At 36.2% G+C, this 20,509-nt stretch overlaps 2 protein-coding genes across 5 annotated transcripts in view; one reads left to right on the top strand and one right to left on the bottom strand.

Annotated features, from left to right (window-relative positions):
* The first annotated feature begins 4,137 nt into the window (after positions 1–4,137).
* LYSMD3 (LysM domain containing 3) lies at positions 4,138–16,319 on the top strand. 2 transcript variants are annotated; one of them, XM_022592965.3, is made up of 3 exons: positions 4,138–4,470; positions 8,453–8,718; positions 13,183–16,319. In XM_022592965.3, exons 2-3 carry the CDS (start codon positions 8,464–8,466, stop codon positions 13,846–13,848), a joined length of 921 nt encoding a protein of 306 aa, XP_022448673.1. In that variant the 5' UTR covers positions 4,138–4,470; positions 8,453–8,463; the 3' UTR covers positions 13,849–16,319. The 2 variants fall into 2 exon arrangements, with proteins under 2 accessions (XP_022448673.1, XP_030615483.1); XM_030759623.2 differs by lacking the exon at positions 4,138–4,470 and adding an exon at positions 4,487–4,839.
* A 1,781-nt stretch (positions 16,320–18,100) lies between these two features.
* The window catches only part of POLR3G (RNA polymerase III subunit G), a 41,201-nt gene continuing 38,792 nt past the window's right edge, over positions 18,101–20,509 (bottom strand). For all 3 annotated transcript variants that reach the window (XM_022593007.3, XM_022592990.2, XM_022593017.2), the window contains exon 8: positions 18,101–20,505. In XM_022593007.3, coding sequence (XP_022448715.1) covers positions 20,419–20,505 — 87 coding nt within the window. In that variant the 3' untranslated portion in view covers positions 18,101–20,418. The remainder of the gene's footprint in view (positions 20,506–20,509) is intronic.

The raw sequence follows: 20,509 nt of genomic DNA, 5'->3' as shown, positions 1-20,509 counted from the left end.
ATATGGGCATGGAAGCTTTGCTTTGAATTTCTATCTTGTGTTTTCAAATACTGTTGATTAAGCTAAGGACTGTCACGGGAGTGGTCTCTTAACTATCTAGAAAGACCTAGACTAGAACAAGAAAACACTTTTGTGTCTTCATTTTGGAGATCTTTCCATGTATGTCTTCATTTTTTCTTTATGCTTCCCCACCTCCTGATCTTCCTGACTCCATGAGCACATTACTGAATACCTAAGAAATCTAACTGGATATCCACTCTCTGGACTTTATTTTGACTTGCCCTCCAATTCCAGATGCCCTCACCCAGTTCCATTGACTAGGTCATCTATCATGTTTTCCTTTGGTGAAGTGGACTCAGTTAATTTTGTCTGACCGTCATAGGTCATTGGGGGAGTAGGCAAAGCAACAAGCAGGTTATAGATCCTAGGGCATTCACCTGCCCCAATTTACTTATGTGGCCACAGTAATTGTAGAGCTCACAGGAAACAAGGCATTTCAAATTATAGTCTACTTGGGACTTCCCTGGTGGTGCAGTGGTTAAGAATCCGCCTGCCAATGCAGGGGACATGGGTTGGAGCCCTGGTCCAGGAAGATCCCACATGCCACGGAGCAACTAAGCCCGTGCGCCACAACTACCGAGCCTGCACTCTAGGGCCCGCGAGCCACAACTACTGAAGCCCGTGTGGCTAGAGCCCGTGCTCCTCAACAAGAGAAGCCACCACAATGTGAAGCCTGCGCACCACAACAAAGAGTAGACCCGGCTCACCGCAACTAGAGAAGGCCCGTGTGCAGCAACAAAGACCCAACGCAGCCAAAAATAAGAAAATTTATTAAAAAAACAAACTATAGTCTACTTAATTGTAAACATATATAACTATTGCTTTCTATGTGTAACAACTACCTAGCTAAAGAAGTTAAGAATAGTATTTTGAGTCTAGTTTTCATCTAGTAACGTCTGTATAGATAGAGACTTTTGAAGTCATTCAAGTCACAGTTAATATCCCTGACATTTATTTGCATTTATAAGCATTTATATTTGCATATATAAATGCATTTATAATTGCATTTATAAGCAACTCTGAATTCCTGAAGTATACTTGACTCTTCTTTTATCCACGTTATGGCAGAGCTGTGATTATGATAATTGCTATGCTTTAAAATCACAGGGTGAACAGCAACTAGGGAGCTCATCTGGTTTATCTCTAGCAGAACATAATCTGAATCATGCAGTCTGGTTTGTTTGTTTTTTTCAAGACTTTTCGAGAAGAGACACAATAATTTTTTCTACATATAGATAGTTTGAAGATCAGAGATGAGGGGTTTTTTAGGTTTCATCTCATAATCCAGTTTTAAATTCATTTAAGTATTTCCTTGGTGTACTACAGTCTTTTGCTTCTAGAAAGTAGAATGAGAAGGAACAGCTGATAAAAGGATACAAGAAGGAGCAAAGATTTAAGAAGCAAGGATGAAAGAAACCTGGCAGAGGGAAATAAAGAAGAAATATAAAAAGAATTAAATGTTCCATTACTCTTTCATTTTTTTGATTTCCAAGAACCAGATTTGATCTCGTTCTTTTTTACAGACACTCACTACTTGAACACAAGGTACAAAGAGACTCAGGAATGATTAAGGAGTGCATGGTTGACTATTGGTTAACTGTGGATAAAACAAGTCCAGTTATTCATCAATAATATGTGTTCAGTCTTAATATTTTTAAATAATAATAAAAGCACATGGTAATAAAAATTCAGTCTATGTAGACAGGTCTAAAAAGAAAAGGCAAAGTTTCCTGCCACATCTAGTCCTTTCAATCACTGTTAAAAATTCCTTTAGTAATTTTCTAGAAAGAAAAATTAAATGCATTTTCCTATATAGATATATGAATGTGTGTGGGGAGGGGCGATGAGGGCTGTGCATTTAAAATTTTATTACAAAAGAATAACATACCTCTTATGTGGCAGCTTACTTTTTTCTCTTTAAAATACATTTTGGAGACCTTTCCATGTATCTAGTCATGGAAGCTCCATGAATAAGGAAACTTTGTCTTTTTAAGCATTGTACCCCCAATGCCTAGAACAAAGGTCTCACAAATACTTTTTCTCCAGAAAAAATGTGTTAGGTAAATGAATGAATAAATTAGAAAATGAGAAAAACAACTTCATTGTTTTGAGCAAAGGCATAATATTGCATTATTTAAATGTACCAGAAGTTTCCAGTCTGTTATTGATGAACATTTAGAATATTTTCAGATTTTTGGCTATTACTGTAGTAAACATTCCTGAACCTATCTGTTAAATCTTACACGTTTATCTGTAAGTGAATCCAAGGTAATTACTTTTCAATGTACTAGTTCAGTCAATTGCATTTTTAACTTTCACATTTCCAAGTAACACTCCTAACTGGTTGCATCACTTTACAACTTTACACTCTTATTAAAATACAATTTTTATTCTGGGGCAAACCACAAAACCTAAATGTTTAATGTCAGAAATACACATTCATAGAAACTACATATTCTTTCATCGACAGCCTTTTAATAAAAACTGTGTCAGATGAGATCTAAAAAAACTGAAAATCCTTGTGGCCTTGCTCAGCACTAGGGACATCCTTTTTCTCAAGGACAAAGTACTTGTTCCTTCTGGCCAGCTTTTTGGAACTTGGCCAAAATTCATGGCTAACTGCTTCCTTTGTATATTCTAATAATAAGATATAATTCTATTAGTGTCTTTTTGTAAAAAGCTCAATAACTGCACCTTTGTCAAATATAAATAATGGTTCAAGAGCATGCACATGTCATTGAGAAAGTATTTATACAAAGGAAACAGGTAGCAGTCCTGTAGAAGTGCTTGAAATTCTATCTCTCGGGCTTTCACATGGATTCCACTGCCTATTGACATTAAAATAAGAAAAGTAACCTATATGCAGAAAGAAGGTTGTATTCACATTAACATTCATGAAGGCTGAGCAGCTTGAGCCCTACACATCAAGTAGGGAATATATCCTTTGTTTACCGATGAGAAAATGTCTCAGTGGTAAATGGTTACAGACAGGGGTGTCACAAGGGCAACAGCATACAGAACAGCTCCGACGAACTTAAAAAACATTTTTTTAAAAGTCTTCTTCTCCTCCAGTTCTTTTTACAGATTGTGGAGCACAGTGCCTATCCCCTCAAATAAAACAAAAATACTGCAATGCAGAATTCCTAACCTTTATTGAGGCACCTCCCAGAAAACAAAAAACGCACTCTTTGAGAATAATTTGAAACAAAGCTTCAAAGGTTTCATGATGCATAAATATTCAGACATTCTGAAAAGAAGTGCCCTACACCCTGCACCCTGCCTGTTTGGGTCTAAAATGTATATTGTTATAAGACAGCACGGTCGTCAAAGTGCAAAGTCTAACGTCAACACTGGGAGACTTTAGGCACATCGTTAAAACGCTTTACACTCATTTACATAAATTCAAACACATTATCATACTCATTCAGTAAATTTCTGAGAAGAATCATATACGAGGTCATGAATTTGTCATTTTTCAAACTAATATCTTATTGACTCCAAAACTGACTTGGTAGACTTTCAGTTAATTTTCAAAACAAAATAAGTTATAACTTGTAGACAGCCTTGTCTCATTGAGAATAGGAAGCCTGGAACCAGGGCTCGAGGGCAATTACTTCCCGGGGCCTAACTCTAGGTGGCTCACTTTCCTCACCTAAAAACACAAAGGCTGAAACAACTGTCTCCCGCCGCCCAAGGGTTTTTTCTCCAGCATTTTGTCTTTTCTGCAGGAGTCTAGAGGATTCAGCAGGAATAGTTAGAAGCACAGAACAATCTAAAACATGGATGTCGATACTATGCTTTGGGGAGTCCTTCCCCATCACACAGAAACCTCCAGATGCAGAGCAAGAGGAAATCCACAACAGCCGCCGACAAATCCCCTGCTAGCACCTCCCCACTCAGTGTTTTCTAGCCAGCCTTTGCCAGCGCTGTGCGAACGAAGGACAAAGGCGCAGCCGGAAGGTCGGCCCGGGCCGCCGGGTTAGCCCCGGGCCTTGGCCCTGGATCTATTACTTACTGGGGATGAAGGGGCGGGGCCGAAGGGGAGGAGTCAGGGGCGGGGCTGGAACCGGACCCTACTCCTGGGCTGCGGCGGAATCTCTGCGTCTGCGCGCCCGCGTAGGCCTGTGGTTGGGGGGCCCCAGGTTCTAGGCTCGCCCTCGCGCCCCGGCCTCCGCCTCCTCCAGGTCCCTTCCCACCTCCGCCCACTTGACGCGATGACGCACGGCAGGTTTGCGGACGTGGCGGCGGCGCACTGCACGAAAGGCCGAGACGTTGGCGGCGGCGGTGACGGTCTACAGGGGCAGCCAAAAACGGAGGCTCGGCCATGAACTGGCCCGGGACGGCCTCCCCGGCGGCGGCGGCGGACTTGGTAGCCGTCTCCTCGTTGAGTCCCGCCTGCTAACGGGACAGGTAAAGATCGCGGTGAGAGGTCGGGGGTGGCCGGGTCCCGGCCGGCGGGGTTGGGCCCCAGCTGCACCCTCGCTGGAGGCGGCGCGGACCCCGCGGCCGCAGATGTGGCGAGGCACCTGGTTGGGGCTTGGACCCCAGCCCGCGTGGAAGAGACTCCGAGGCAGGGGAGACCTTCGAGACCAGCTCCACCAAAGCCCCTTGTTACACTGTCGGGGAAACTGAGGCTCAGAGGAAGGACTCCTACTTGCCCCAATCCCGGAGCAGCGCATTTCCCACCTAGACACACTACATTTCTCCTACAACTTCGTGTCTCTGTTGAATATTCGTTGACAGCATCTCGTCCACATCGTCCAAGTGTGATGGTGTAAGGTAGAGATCTGAGATTTAATTCTCGCAGGGGGTAACAGGGAAAGAAAAAACAAGACGTGTGGAAAGGAGGAGGAGGGAAGTTAAGTTTTTAGAAACTGAATTGGCCCTGGCAGGTACAGCCCCTGTGATACTGTCCCAGTGCTGAACTGGATTGTGACCTGTGGCCCTTTTATTGCTCTCTGCTTAAGGAATGTCAAAGCGTAACACCCAACAGCATTTATGCAGCACGAAGGCGTTTGGGAAATCATTTTCAGTCAGAAAGTGAGCTGATGAGTGCTTCAACACGGTATCCATTGTGTTACTCTTGTCATCTATGTAGCATGCAGGCTTGTTTCAGTTTTCTGAAGGGGGTATTTGTGCTTTTTTTTTCCCTGCCTTAAGAGAATTATGACAGGTGAAGAGAATTGAACCAGATGACTTGAATGCTGGGTACTTTCTAATCTCTATATACTTGGCTCAGATAATTATATGCCTGGGCCAGAGTCTACCTTTTCGCGTCAATTAGGGGCACAACCAATTCTTGATTATTCAGAAACAGGCTACACAGTTTGTGGTATTCTACTGCCTGCGTTTCATTCCAAGCGGAGTGAAGAGATCGTGAAACAGATGACGTTCTAGTCTTTAAATATTATTTAGCAACATATCATGGAGAGACGTTGATATAAGTGTCTAAAATGGCTTTGGGGCATTGCTCAGTGAATTTCAGCTGTACTAAGCCAGTTTGGGGTTCTAAGACCAAATTATCAGGGGAAAAACGTCTAAAGGGCAGCATAACTGAGTCAGTATAGCCATGGGTAAATCGCTGTATATTAAGTGGTTCATAACTTTTTAAACTTTTTGAGAATATGAAAACAATAAATATTATCCCCAGAAAAATGTAAATATGTATAAAATTTTGCCTAGGAATCCACAGGATTCACAGACATTCCCTACATTAAAGACAGGAAAGACTGTAAAATAAGTGGAAATTATTATCTGTTTTAGATGAAGGTGAGATACTCTACTCTTTCAACTTTTTTGAGAACAGAATAAAAATAAAGCATCCTTAATTTATTATGGTATTAAAACAAGTTTAATCTTTAAGCTTGTTAGAGTTGTCACTTGTTAGAATTCCTTGAAGGAACAGGTGTGACTTTAAAACTGCTTTTAAGATGTAAAATGTGGTAGCTTTCTTTAGTTTGGTGGCTGTTGAGTTAGGAATTCCAGTTCAATAAATAATGTAGCTCTTGGGAGAACAGGTGAAATTATCGACTTAATATATAGCTATTAGTTATTTATGTTATCTGAATAGAAACCTTTGAGATTTTGAAGCATTACAGTGTTGCCACAGAGCAGAGTCAGAAACTGGTTTTCAAGGGTTCTATTCAGTGATATGAAATAGTTCCCCAAATTTTAAAGTATGTCCCGACATAGAGAGTATGTAATCTATTGTCATGTATATTACAAATTCAGACTTTGGGAGTTGGTCTTTTTCGATTTTTTTCTTTTTCACCTGGTACTTGTCCACAGTATTCACAACTGCCTTTGATACATCATTTAGTCTTGGCTTCTATGGCACAACATTTTCTTGGTTTCCTCCTCCTCTGAACACTTCTTTTCGTCTTTGCAGTCTGATTTTCCTTCGTCTAGGTACTAAATGTAGCAGTTCTTCAAGGGTCAGTCTTGGACCCTCTTATTCTGCGCGCCTGCTCTCTCTCTTCCTCCCTCCCTCCCTCCCTCTCTCCCTCTCTCCCTCTCTCCCTCTCTCTGTCTCTGTCTCTGTCTCTCTCTCTCTGTAATCTCATCTACACAGCTTCAGTTTCCACCTATGTGCAGATGAGTCATGAAATTATATCACCCAGACCTTTCTGAATTTGACTACACAGACCACTTGACTACTTGACATTCTTTTTGGTTGTCTTAAAGGAATTTACAGTCAGCGTCACCAAGCCCCCCCGCCCCCACCAAGCTCTTTTTCCAGTGTTCCAGATCTTAGAGAATGGCACCACCATTTACTCAGGGATGCAAATCAGAAGTCTTGGTGTGATCCTTAACTAACTTCTCTTCATATCTGAGCCACATCATTAAGCCTTAAGTATTTTATCTCCCCAAATTCCTCTTACGACCTCTCTACTCTCCATCTTTCACAATAATTGAGGATAATCTACTATCCTTTCTTATGTGAACAATTAATATGAAGCTAAAACTGTGAATGTGGTAATAGTTTTTTATGTTCTTGTATTGTTTTTCATTTTTAACATTGACAGACTTTATGGGGGCAGGGATCTGGTTTCCACCTGGGATCCTACCCTCTTAACATAGATAAGAAGGGATTTAGAAACCTTTGTACAGTATCTGTTCTGGGCCCCCAGGGCAGGAAGGGGGTGATTGCTGCGTGGGCGGGCTGGAAGGGTGGAGGCAGGGCCCTTACCACCTGCATGCCCACATCCACCCTGAACATGAGGGTGGGGTGAGATGCTTTGGGAGGGGTGAGGGAGTCCCCAGGCTAGGGGCAAGCTGGCAGCAGGGGCTGTGACAGGTAGCCACAGCTTCGGCAGCACTTGGCGCCACGGTTGCAGGGCAGCTTGTTGCTGGCATCGTCAGTGGTGCACTTGTAGTCATAGGTGAGCTCCTCACCATGCAGGGTGCAGTGCAGGGTAGGTGAAGATGGTGATGGGCTTCTGGCCCTCCACGTGGGTGACTTGAGAGAAGCAGTTGGGCTCACAGGAGTGGTTGATGACACGGGCAGCATTGCCATGCATCGTGGCATCCCCACATCAAAGTCATCCATTCGGAACATGTAGCACCCAGTGCCCTTCCCATCAGAGAGCTTCTCCCGCTTATTGTTCTTTTTTAATGAGGAGATTAACTTGATGAAGGTGAGTTGACAGTGAGTGCACTTAGGTCAGCTCTCATCTCAGTCAGTCTTAAGATGCCTCTTCTGAAGTAGGAATGAATGTAGAACTTATAATCTGTTCACAATCTTTATAGACCATAAATTGAGTTTCATGAGGACTTTGGTAAGTTTGGTGAAAAGCTGCCAGGGAAGAAAAATCCCTGGTTGAGAGCAAAATTATGACCTGTATAGAAGGCACATACTATACTAAATAAAAATACTGAAATCAGCATGATCCAGGGAAGTAGTTAGGGGGTTCAAAAGACAGTTCAATCCCATGGAACTTAGAATGCAGAACAACTCAAAGTTTGGGGTTCATAAAAGTGTTGTGTGTGTACATATAAAACATATACTTTGATTCTGTCAGATCTGTAAATTGTATATATGATCACACGTTTTTAAGACATAATACAAAATTATTTCTGTAATTTGCTTCACGTACTCAGAATGGGGAAACTTAATTTTTTGACCTAAAAGAATATAGCAATTTGCCCTTGTTAAAATGTAATCATCACCATGTTTTGTGATATATGGTCTATAAGAATGGATTACTTCCTCCTACCATCCCATTGTCTCCATTGCCAAATACGTTCATTGTACTTCAACAACAATAAAACTTGAACCTAAAACCATTCTTTAAAAAACAAAAGATAAAGTGTCCTGAATATAAGATTCATGTAAATTAGTCAAATGGATCAGCTACATTCCAAAGTTTTCTCTGCCTTCTTTCCCTACCAGATTTTGACATTATGGCAGGGAGGCATCAGAATCGTAGTTTTCCTCTTCCAGGAGTTCATTCAAGTGGTCAAGTACATGCATTTGGAAATTGTACAGACAATGATATGTTGGAGGAGGATGCTGAAGTGTATGAGCTTCGATCCAGAGGAAAAGAAAAAATCCGAAGAAGTACATCAAAAGATAGACTTGATGACATTATAGTATTAACAAAAGATATACAGGAAGGAGACACTTTAAATGCAATAGCCCTTCAATACTGTTGTACGGTAAGTTTTAATTTGATTTTGCATAATGCAGCCCCAAATAAATTATTTGTTCATAGCACAAAACTGAAATAAATTCTGTGCCCTTTTATCTTGTATTCCCCCCACCCACCCACTTTTTTGTCTTTTCACAGAAATCAGTATCATGTTGGTGGATGCTAACTTTTTAAATTTTTAAGTGAATACTTGAATTTCTGTTTATTTCTAAATCATGATTCTATTTTCAGATTGAAAAACACTCAAATGTGTTTATTTTTCTCCTTATTCAAGTTGTAAGGGAATGTAGAAATATATAAGGAAAGGTTTTTTCCTGCCCCAATTTCCTGAGATAACACACGTTGGTGTATTTCTTTCCATATGTTTTTTGGGGGGAGATATATATGTGTATAGTGATTTTTGTGTTTAAAAATTGGTTTATATTATACCTATTACTCTGCAAGTTGCCTTTGACTTTTTCATTTCTTAGTATACCATGGATATCCCTCATAGCCTTATAGATCTAACTCATTATTTTATGTAGCGATACGATGTTGCATAGTATGGATGTACCATAATTATTAAGTTGTTCTCTTACTCATTGATAGGATTTTCTCCATGTTTTGCATTGTGCAGTGAATATCATCACAACTGGTACCTTATTTCTGTGAAATAGATTCTCAAAAGTGGGATTTATAGATGAAAGGTATATTTTTTATTTTACTAGGTATTAAACTCTGTTTAAATCCATTTAATGTCTGTGTCATGTCCATTTTGTATCCATAGCATGGAATCTGTTTTCATGTAAACACATTGATATGGAAACTGTTGATATCTTTCATTTTCAAACTTTTTATTCTCATGCTTCCAAAAGAATTTTGAAATGTATATACTGTGTACCTCCTTGCACCTTTTAAAGTGAACATCTTAAATACATCCTGACTTAAAGTAGTTATAAAGGATTTAATTTCCAGAATGTTGTCAATATTGATATTTAAAAATAAGACTATTAGAATATTCTTTAAATATATGCATGGAATCCTAAATACCACCAGGATTTGCTACCTAAAATTATTCATTTAAAATATATATATGAGCTCTTTTTTTAGTAGCATGGAATTTTATATTTAAAAATTTTTTATATATTTAAAATTTTTTTCTCCTTGATTAATATTTTCATCCCCCCAAAAATCTTTCATAGTATAAAATATTTTTATCTTGAAAACCTTTTATTGATTACCTGTCATAGTTCTTTCCAATAGAAACACACACATATATTGATAAATTTATATATATATATTATTTAATTTTAAAGTCTCTGATGACCATGAGGTTCTATGTGTTATTTTTCCTGAATAATTATTGCAATTATTCACAATTGATCAAAACAAACATTATAAATTTTAATTTAAATGTTTAATACATATTTTATTGAAATGCATTTCTTGATGAGGTAAGAAAGCTGGGTTTGGGTTTTTTTTTGTGACTTGTTCATGTATGGCAACATTATTTATTGTTAAATCAGAAAATATCTGATTTCATTCTTTAATGCAAATAAAATTGTTAATATGTGTTTTGTAGAGAAATAAGACCACTGAGAAATAAATTATAGAATGTGCTTTAGAAGGATGATAATGGAAAGTAATCAAGACTTTAAAATTAGGGGCAAGACTGAAAATATCAAGGTGAAGATCCAAGAGAAGAGTGTGGTCCAGCAGCTTTATTAGAGAAAGACATTAGTTTTCTTTTAATGAGCCTAGAAAATTTTCTTAGAAAAAGAGAAATTTGAAGTGCCACGTGAATGATTAAAAATAGATCATATTTCCAATGAAGTGAGAAGGAGAAAGTATTTCAGGCATGACAGTGACGTGGAGATTTCAAGGAGGAAATAAGGCGGACAACGGAGGAAGTTTAATAGCTGTTTCAGAAATGAGTGACACAGACTAGGATGAAGTGATTTAATATAACTGAGGGAAAGTTTGATAGATAGTAAGAGAACATCATTGTAAGATTTTAACAAGAGTGCTGCAGAATGGGGTGGTGGGGGGTGGGAACCTGCTGGTGAATTAGAGGGAATCCAAGAAAGAAGTTACTGGAAGATGATCCAATGAATATGATTCGGGCTTAGGCTAAAATATTTATAGTAAAGAAGAGAAGAAGCCAATAGAAAATGTATTGGGGGGGAAATCACAGGGTGTATCTGCTGTTTCCTTAATTAGAATGAAGAGTGATGAAAGGCAGCTGAACGTTAGGGAAAAGATGGCATTGGCCACAATAATGGGAAAATTGATACAGCAGAGATAGGGAGTTAAGCAGTGCTCCCTTTTGACAGAGCTCAACTAGCAAAAAAAAGATTAACCTTACAAAAGGATTTATCATTTAAAAATATGGTAATTAGTGCTATATTCCACTTATAAATATTCAGCCTTAGGAATTATTAAAAACATGCCTGTTATAAAACAGTGATAAGAGGAACAAAAAGCTCAAGGTTACATTTGGAATCCTAAATGTAACCAAGGAAGTTAGCATAACAGAGAAAATATTATAGGGATATTTAGAGAAATAACCTAGGTAGATGCTAAACCTTGGAAACCTGGTTCAGAAAGATTATTGAGTAGTTATTAGTCAGAATATACAATACCAGGCAAAAGAGCATTTAAAGAGAATAGGATCAGGCTTTGGGGTTTGTCAGTGAATCTTCATTTGCCTTAAAAGAGTCTCAAGGTAGTAAAATGACAGCACCCTTTAACATTACACTCTCATCTCCAAGTTACTGTTCAGTCCTCTCTCCCTTTTCCTCCCACACATACACTTCAAAGGAATTGATTTTTCCAATAAGAACTCTCATTCTTCATCAGTAATATGCAGTTAATCCAGGTCACTACTACCTCTTAAAAACCCTGTCTGACAACCTGGATTCTGCAGGTTTCTGACTTTCCTACTATTAAAATTTAATAACAGCTAACATTTACATAACATACTGTGTGTCACTACTGTAGATGTTCTTTGGACATTTTAATACATTAATCTTCACAGTAATCCTATGTGGTAGGTAGTATTATTAGTGTCATTTTACATATGTGAAACTGATTTGCAGACAGGTTAAACAACTTGCCCCAAATCATACAGCTAGAAAGTGTCAGGACCATGCTTCAAACCCAGATAGTCTGTGCTTTTAACCACCATCATATAGTGCTTTCCTGGGCACTGTTTCTTAATCTCCTTTGTGGATTTCTCTGAACTCAGCATACCCCTCAAATGTTGGCATTCCTCAGGGATCTTTCCTATGTTACCTTTTTCTCCTAGACTTTTTCTAGTGAATCTACTCTTGTGACTTCAATTACCATTTTTGCTGGTAATCCACAAATCTATATCTCTAGCTGAGATCAATCTTCTGAATTTCAGGCATACATTTATAACTGCCTTTGGATATCTTCCACTTGGCACATTTCAAGCACCTCAAAGTCAACATGTGTGAAATCTGCGTTCATTCTCTTTTATCCCTCTACAGTGTTCCATAATCTCAGTGAGTGACATCATTATCCATCGAGTTGGCCAAGCCAGAAATCTAAGTTTTATCCTAGACTCACTTTACCTCTCTGATATCAATCAGGTGATAAATGATCAGTGCTTGGTTTACAGCATTGATGGAAATGGTGGATTAATAACTTAAAGGCAGTTGGAGAGCCTGGCATAGTAATTGGTAACTTGAGAAACACTCTCCTGCTCCCCTTACAATGGCAGGTGGAGAGAACATGTAGACAGGTTGAGGACTATATAAAATATATAAGGAAAGCTTATAAAAATGGCTGATCTGGGGGATAGTTGAATAATGCATTTACACCAGAGGTTTGGGGAAAAATGGCTTCAGGGGACAAATGAAGGAGACAAATTATCATATTTTATCAATTCTAAGGTGTATGTTTTTATACATTTTAACATCTTTGAAGTTAGAATGGTGGCGTCTTCAATATTTGGTGGGGTTTTTTTTTACCTTAATGATACATAAAATAATGGCACATCTTAGAGTGGATTGCATCTTGGTTTTGATAAAATATGGTACTTTTAGTTGGGTAAGTTGACATTTGCCTATACTCTAATCACCACATTAGAAGAAGGAACATAAGTATCTGTAATCCTTCCTTCACAAATTGTTTACAAGCAGCAGAAGTATGATATTTGCGCATGATATAGAAAGAGAAATACCAAAAGATCCTAGAATCTACTTAAACAGCTAGGATTAGTGTTAATATTGATAATATGTGGGTGATTATAGAATGTAATTGGTGATTTCTTAAGACTGGTAGATCAAGAATGGTATAGAACTGTTATCCACAAATAATATAAAATCCTCTCTGGATGTGATAACTTACTACTTCTAATAATTAAGCTCAATTTTTTTTCCCTCCAAAAGTAACTGGGATGAATGAATATTACTACTTCTATTTTGATTTAGAATTTAGTTGAATTTTGCTTTTTTTTTCTTTACAGGTAGCAGATATCAAGAGGGTTAACAATCTCATCAGTGATCAAGACTTTTTTGCCCTTAGGTCTATCAAAATTCCAGTAAAAAAGTTTAGTTCATTGACTGAAACACTTTATCCTCCAAAAGGAAGACAGACTTCACGTCCTTCATCTGTTCAGTACCTTTCAGAACAACAGGAAGTTTTGTCAGCTAATGATTTTCTTTCTTCCAGTGAGTCAGCTGGTAGCTTTTTAAAAGAAGTAGACCGAGACATAGAACAAATAGTAAAATGTACAGACACCAAAAGAGAGAACCTTAATGAGGTGGTATCTGCCTTGACAGCACAACAAGTACGTTTTGAACCTGAAAACAAAAACATTCAACGTAAGGATCCTTATTATGGAGCAGACTGGGGAATAGGGTGGTGGACAGCTGTAGTGATAATGTTGATAGTAGGCATAATAACGCCAGTATTTTATTTGCTGTATTATGAAATTTTAGCTAAAGTGGATGTTAGTCACCATTCAACAGTGGATTCTTCACATTTGCATTCAGGAGTCACACCCCCATCACAGCAGAGAGAAATGGAAAATGAAATTGCTCCAACTAAAGGAATACCCTTTGTCCCACAAGATGACCATAAGCTTTATAGTCAATATTCTCAGTTACCTGCTGCTCGACACAAGACATAGCAGTTAGTTCAGTTACAGTGTTAGCGATCACATATGTATCTGGAATTTGGTGGGTGAATCAGTTATATTAAATAACCACTTCAAAGGCAGAATTTAGGGGGATTGAAGATGCTTTGTTTTTCACCTTTTTTTTGTTTGTTTTTTGGAGCCATTTACAAATGGATTGAGTATAAAATCCCTACAGTTGCTAGTTGTTGATTCTGAAAGCAGTACATCTGTATATCTGTTTTATCAATGTTTAAAGCAGAAATGAATTTAAATATGTGTCTCGGAAGTTCCTGGAAAATGCATTTTTTTCTTATTCAAGACTGGTTATGTTCAAATTTTATTTTTTAAGCAATTGTTTTTGGTTTGAGTCTATTAATAGTAAATTCATTATGCAGAATAATGATAGCATCAGATGTCTGCAACTGAAGAAAATTTATTACTAACCATCAAAATATTTAGTTGCAGAAAAGTTTGATTCTAAAATTATTTGATAGGACTTACTTAAAATTTCATTTTGAAACTTAAAAAAAACCCCACATTTAGTATATACGCTATGAAAACATAAGTAGAACAGAAAGGGGAAAGAAATGTATAATGTCTGTAATAGAAGCTGAGATATATTATTATTTTTAAGCCCCCAAATTAATGTGTTAACTGTTGGGAAGTTGCCATTTGGTCACTAGAACACTGGATTATGTCAGGGCCTAAAAGTTATCTTTGTCTCTGAAAGAATGCTGCCTCTGCTTCTGTGTTTTAAGTGATTATATTTGCCTCTGATGTTTGAAAGCACTTTTGTTGTTCTTTGATGAAAAGTGTTATACATGTACAGATTAGTATTAATTAGGAAATATTTCCTTACATACTGTGATAAGTTGCTGTGTTACATGTAATAACATGCCTTAATTACATTTAATGCCTTAATACTTTATGTAAACTAGTATAATTTTTAGAATTAAAATTAAGCATTATTTCAGATGGTCCGATAGGATTCGTAACATAGGCTGTATAAATTTGTCTCCACCTTCACTGTCAGCCACAAGTTAATGGGATCGTAACATTTTCGTTGTCTGTCTCTGAGGTCTGTTGCAGAAAAGCAAGGGTAAAGAGACCTTTTGCATTAGCAAAAACAGACAAATTGTTTTGTATATTGATCCCTTAACCTCTGTTTTTCAAAGAGAAAATGTTCAACTTAGGTCTTTTTTCCCTGAACTAGAGCATCAAATTGGGGAAGAGAGGCCAAAGGTGTATATGGATTGGTCAAAAGAGTGCCACTTTTAAGATCTGTTGTGGATCAGAGTCTGGCTAAATAAGCATTTGCGTACTGATTCCATCATTTAGTTTTTAAAAGTATGTGTTTTTAAAATGCTATCAAAATGATTCATTTGATGGAGTCTCTCTTGCCTGTTTGTGTATAATAAAGTATGTACCTTAAGATATATTATACCACCTAATTTTCTGGGCATTATTTCCTAACTTTTAATGTTTCAGCTTTTTGACCAGTCATTTTATATTTCAAACTTCAGTCTTGATACAAAGTGGGGTGAATAAATATATACGCTTAATGAGGTTTAATGTACTTTTAGGAGCAGTGTATCATAGAAAGACAGGACAAAGATGTCAAACATTAAAGCCCTTGCATATATTAGAGGGCCTTAGACAATTACCAAAAAGTGTTAATATGGAAGTTTGTAGCAAATTGATTTTTTGAGTTAACTCTATTAGTTTAAGATTTAAAAAATTGTTTTAATGTGCTTTGGGCATCTTGAGAAAAGTATGATCTTTCTAATTTATGCTCAGTGTTAACTTGGTCAGTTTACATTGTATTTATTAAGCCTGCTGAAAATCAAGTTTCAAGAAAGAAAATACAGATTATTTTAGGGTAGAATGGGCTAGATGTCCTTTGAAGAACTTTGTTTACATCAAATTGATGAAATTACGGAGTCAGGGATTCCTTTCTGCTAGCGGTACTTTGAAATTGTGATAGAGAAGTCTGATTTATAAAATAAGTAACTTTTTAAAAAGTAATGAGGTATACCATGTACTTGATTAAAAACCTTTTCTGTCTTGCAGTGTCCTATTCCTTGAAGGCAGTATAACATATCCTTATGACACAGGCAGTTAGTTTCCTTTGTCCATATATTTGAATTACATTGGGCTGGCCAAAAAGTTTTTTCGGATTTTTCCATAACATTTTACAGAAAAAACAGAGGGAACTTTTTGGCCAACCCAATATATTTTTTTACTTAATTGAATATAATTTGAATTATATATAATTCTATATATATGTATAACATATATAGAATTCTGTGTTATATATATAGAATTCTAGATTCTAATCCTTAAGTGTCATTTTAAAAGAAAAATTTCCTAAGCATTTAATAGATTTAGAATAATTTTAGCTTTTAAAAAGTACTAATACATCAAAATTTGTAACAAATGCAGATTACTTTGTAAAACTTAATAAAACAAGAAAAGTTATTTGATATTGTGGCTTTTGTGTTGAAACCCTTATTTGAATTTACTTTGAGGCTTTACATTAGAAGATATACACACACACACACACACACTCACACACACACACACACACACACACACATACATGCAGATGTAAAAGTAACGGAACTGTGAATCACTGCATTTGGTTCACTTAAAAAGTTGGAGTTGCAAGTGAAGAAAAACCTATTTTTAAAAAGGGCAGATTCTTTCTTAAAGTCTGGGTACAAATGGTTAAGATTGTTTCAAACTAATGGATGCCATTTAAATTAAATATTTTTTGCCATCGTATTTCTAGAAAATTATAGGATTCATGTCCCCAAAAGATATATTAAGATCAGTTATAGAGTCTGGTGGCCACGTTAAGAATTAGAAGACAGTAATGTTAATTTCTCCAAAGACTTTTTGTTTTTTAAAGCTTATCTTTTTCTGGACTCTACTTACTTGTTCAGTGGCCTGAAGAGTTCTTTAAATGAACCACTATTTAGTCATTAGTTCTTTTTAAAGTATCTACTACAAAAATTACCTACTTGGGAATATGAAGGATACAGTTAGAGTTTTAGAAATATCGTAAAACAAAGATCCAGTCAGTGTTACAGAGTAAAGATGTAGTTTTTAGGAGTCTGTATTTAAATGGTACATTATGATGGGAATCATTCTTATTTTGAATTACAAAGTTGCTCAGGAAATCAGTATTTTTCTTCCAAGTATGTGCATATTGCACGGTCAGATCATAGAAATCTGATGCTTTATTTCTTTTTATGTATGCAAATTAATAAGTCTTTTGTATAATGTATTTTATACAGATGCAGCATGGAATTGTAGAATGTTATGTTAGCATGTACATCTGTAAAACTGGTTTTTAAAACTTCTTGCCCCTCATTTTTCATATTTTAAAAGATCTGCAAAATGTAATAAAGTTTCTATTTTATTATTCAATCGAAAATGGAATCTGGAATCTGGTTAATTTAATTGAATAAAGCAAACCTTTTCTCCTCCTCTAACTATTAGAGATACTATGTAAGACAGACTGAATTGCCAAAGATTTACCAATTCAGATTCCCCCTTGTTATACTGAAAAAATACACTGGATTGTTTATAGTACATAAGTGAAAGGAAATGAAAAAAATTTCAGATGAATGTTATTTGTGGGGGAATCTCTGATCTCATGGAAGAAGGCCTCATGAGACCTGGTCCACACCTACTTGGCAAGTTACAGATTGGTTGTGTGACAATATGGTCTATTTATATGTAAATTTTATTATCACGGAAACAACCTTTCCATTTCAAAATATTAATTTTTTAAAATACCAGTAGCAAAAAGAATTGAGACAGTTATTTGGAGTTTTTATTTATTTAATGGAGAATTTGTGGTGTAATCCTTGTTTTCTCCATTTTTAAAAGTATCTTGATCTTAAAATTGTATTTACAGTTTTTCTTATAAGAAGTTTTTACTAACTTAAGAGGCTTTAACCAAATTAAGGAAAGCCATTGATACTGTACATCTGAAGGTAGTTGGGAAGGAAAGGTTAACAAGGTCATCTGAGTTTCTTAGCATTCTCTCAATATCCAAATCTCTTAGTTTGTTATCACAACTTTAATCACCTAGAGTTTTGTTGTTGATGGTGGTTGGTTCAAGAACATTTGATACTGGCATCCCTGCTCAATAAATACACAGTTATTTTACTAGGTAAAATAAGTATTAACAAATTAGTTTTCTCTATCAAATATATTTCAGCAGGGTCAAAGAAAACAATATAAGACAAAAGGACACTATTGTAAGAATTTAATGTGTAAACAATACAGAAAAATAAGCATTAGAGCAACAAAACAGTTTTGCATCTTATATAGAAATTTTAAAGATACTTCACCAACAAGTAGGAGGTTAATCTCTGTATTAAAGCTTGCCTTCTTATAGAATAATTTAGCACTCTCTGGGATTTTAAGCCAGAAAAACAAGATTCATGCTGGTAAAGCAACCTGCAAATACTTTCTGCCTGTTCTCACAATTAGTCTACTTTAAACATAAGATCTTCCAAAGGAGGAAGACGATGCACTTAACGGAGATGGCTGGGGCCTTCCCAGGAAATCCTTGCCTATAGGAGATGCTTTACCATCTGCAGGACTAAAATGGTGGCAACAAATTGAAAGCCAGGGAAAGATTCCTGTATCTTTGGTGTATTTGCCCAATTTAAGTGTTATCTTCATATGTATAATAAAGCAAGTAAACAGAACCATAAAGATAAGCTTTCTATAAATTAAATGGTATTTGGCTATAGTACTGAGGAGGTGAGAGATTAAGAAACTTCTGTTAATTATCAATCCTAAATGACTACTTGCCCATTACAACTGAAAACTGAGGATTCTACTCTAAGAAGTACGGTAGATTGCTCATACTTTAGAGTGTTTCATTCATGTTTTCCATTTAGAATCTTTAAAATTATTGATAAGCTCCTTTAAATAAGAAATCACATAGGATCAGCACAATACTGAACTAATAATGGCCCTCACACACATACTGAATTATCTGAGAAATATTACAATTGAAAGTGGTCTTTTTCCTGAGAAAGCCATGTTACAAAATGGCACAAGACAATACACATTTTCTCCAATTTTTCCCACCATAAATAAGATGGGAAAATCAGATTATAATATATTTTATGAGGAAAACATGTTTGTTTCTCAAAACTGTTTTCAATCACTTTACCATCTACAATTTTTTAAAGGGTGAGAACTAAATTTAAATTAAGAATGATCATTTCTACAAGGTGAGAGAATGAATACATATGGTAAACTTTGGTTAGAGTTTAAACAATTTTTATAGAAAATTGTTCACAAGTGAAGAAACTAAGGCACAGAAAACTTAAGCTCAATTTCAAGGTTGAGTTTAATAGTAAAGGTAGAAATAGAATCTAGGGCTCTTGATTCTCAGGTTAGAGGGTAATGGGTGGTATCTTCCCAAGAGGGAAAAATTTATTTCTTTTGGTGGGTAATGTTCATAAATCATTTTTAAAATATATAATATGAATTTCCTTGAAAATCTTTGGCATATGTGAGTCATTGGAGGCTGAAGTTTATAGATATTCTCCCCCCCACCCCAATACAAAAAGGCAGGGGAGCTAGTTTTTAAATGAATCAAAAAAGATTAATCTAAATTTCAAAGTGACCTGAGTTTCATTCTGCATTGTTATATAAATCAATTGGAGAGCTCAGGCCTGTGAAACGTAACAGAGGCCACTACACCTCACAGATTACACATACATGCATACTGCAATGAGATTTATATGACTAGAATTTAGTCTACATTTTTATAAAGTACAAAATTAAATCTCAGTCTAATTTTTCATAAGCCAATGACTCAGAGATATCAAACTTGTTACAGTGGGATGATTGATTCATATATTGTATGGTATGAAGTTAGCCTCCAATTCAAGTATTTTTAATATGCATCCCAGGCCTTTGTATTGGTTAAGATGTAAGCTGTGAAATTTACTTAGCTCAGATTGGCATTTTTCCCTGTGCATGTGTTTCCAATCACGAAATTTTTACTCTCATAAAATGTGCACTTGTAAGAGCTCAGGTAGGTTTATGTAGTCATAATATAGTAGCACAGAACATACCATGTAAAAGTAAAAAATAAAATTATTTTCAAGTTTCTTTGTATTTAAAGTGCTCTATGTGCAGTATTAAACCAACTTTCAGATTATAGAAATCCGTTATGATGACTAGTAGTTTTAGAAAAGGTCAGCAGTTAAACATGAAAAAATTGTTTAAGTATGAATACATAGATTAAAAGATGCAAAAACTCTTTAGGTACATTCTAATCCAAATAATACCAAAAAAAAAAAAATCCACTTGAATACATTAGAGAGATGACAGAGGTGTTGAGAAGGAATGTCAGAGACTAATTGGTAAGGTAACTAGTATGTAAACTCCAAGTGGTTCTGAATATTTTGGTAACAAGTATCTTTCCAACAAAACAGGAACAAAAATAAAATACTCATTCCTTATCAGAAATAAAATAGAAAACAAGTCTGTTCAAATGTTCAGAAGCTGTATCATAAAAATATTTTTTGAGAAATTTCATAGCTAATAGGTTGCTTCATCCATGTTGTCATCACTGTCTGCACCAAAATCATCTCCATCTTCAAAGTAGGAATTAATGTAGTCATTTTCCTAA

Source organism: Delphinapterus leucas, chromosome 3 (assembly GCF_059928025.1).
Source record: "Delphinapterus leucas isolate spDelLeu-1000000601 "Yukka" chromosome 3, BTC_Dleu_Yukka2, whole genome shotgun sequence".
Taxonomy (NCBI): Eukaryota; Metazoa; Chordata; class Mammalia; order Artiodactyla; family Monodontidae; genus Delphinapterus; species Delphinapterus leucas.
Note: the sequence above shows the minus strand (reverse complement) of the source record. Positions and strands in the feature narration are given on the sequence as shown.

Coding starts and splice junctions, on each gene's coding strand:
- LYSMD3 (XM_022592965.3), top strand. CDS start 8,464: ATGGCAGGGAGGCATCAGAATCGTAGTTTTCCTCTTCCAGGAGTTCAT. Junction 8,719..13,182: donor CCCTTCAATACTGTTGTACG/GTAAGTTTTAAT, acceptor TTTTCTTTACAG/GTAGCAGATATCAAGAGGGT.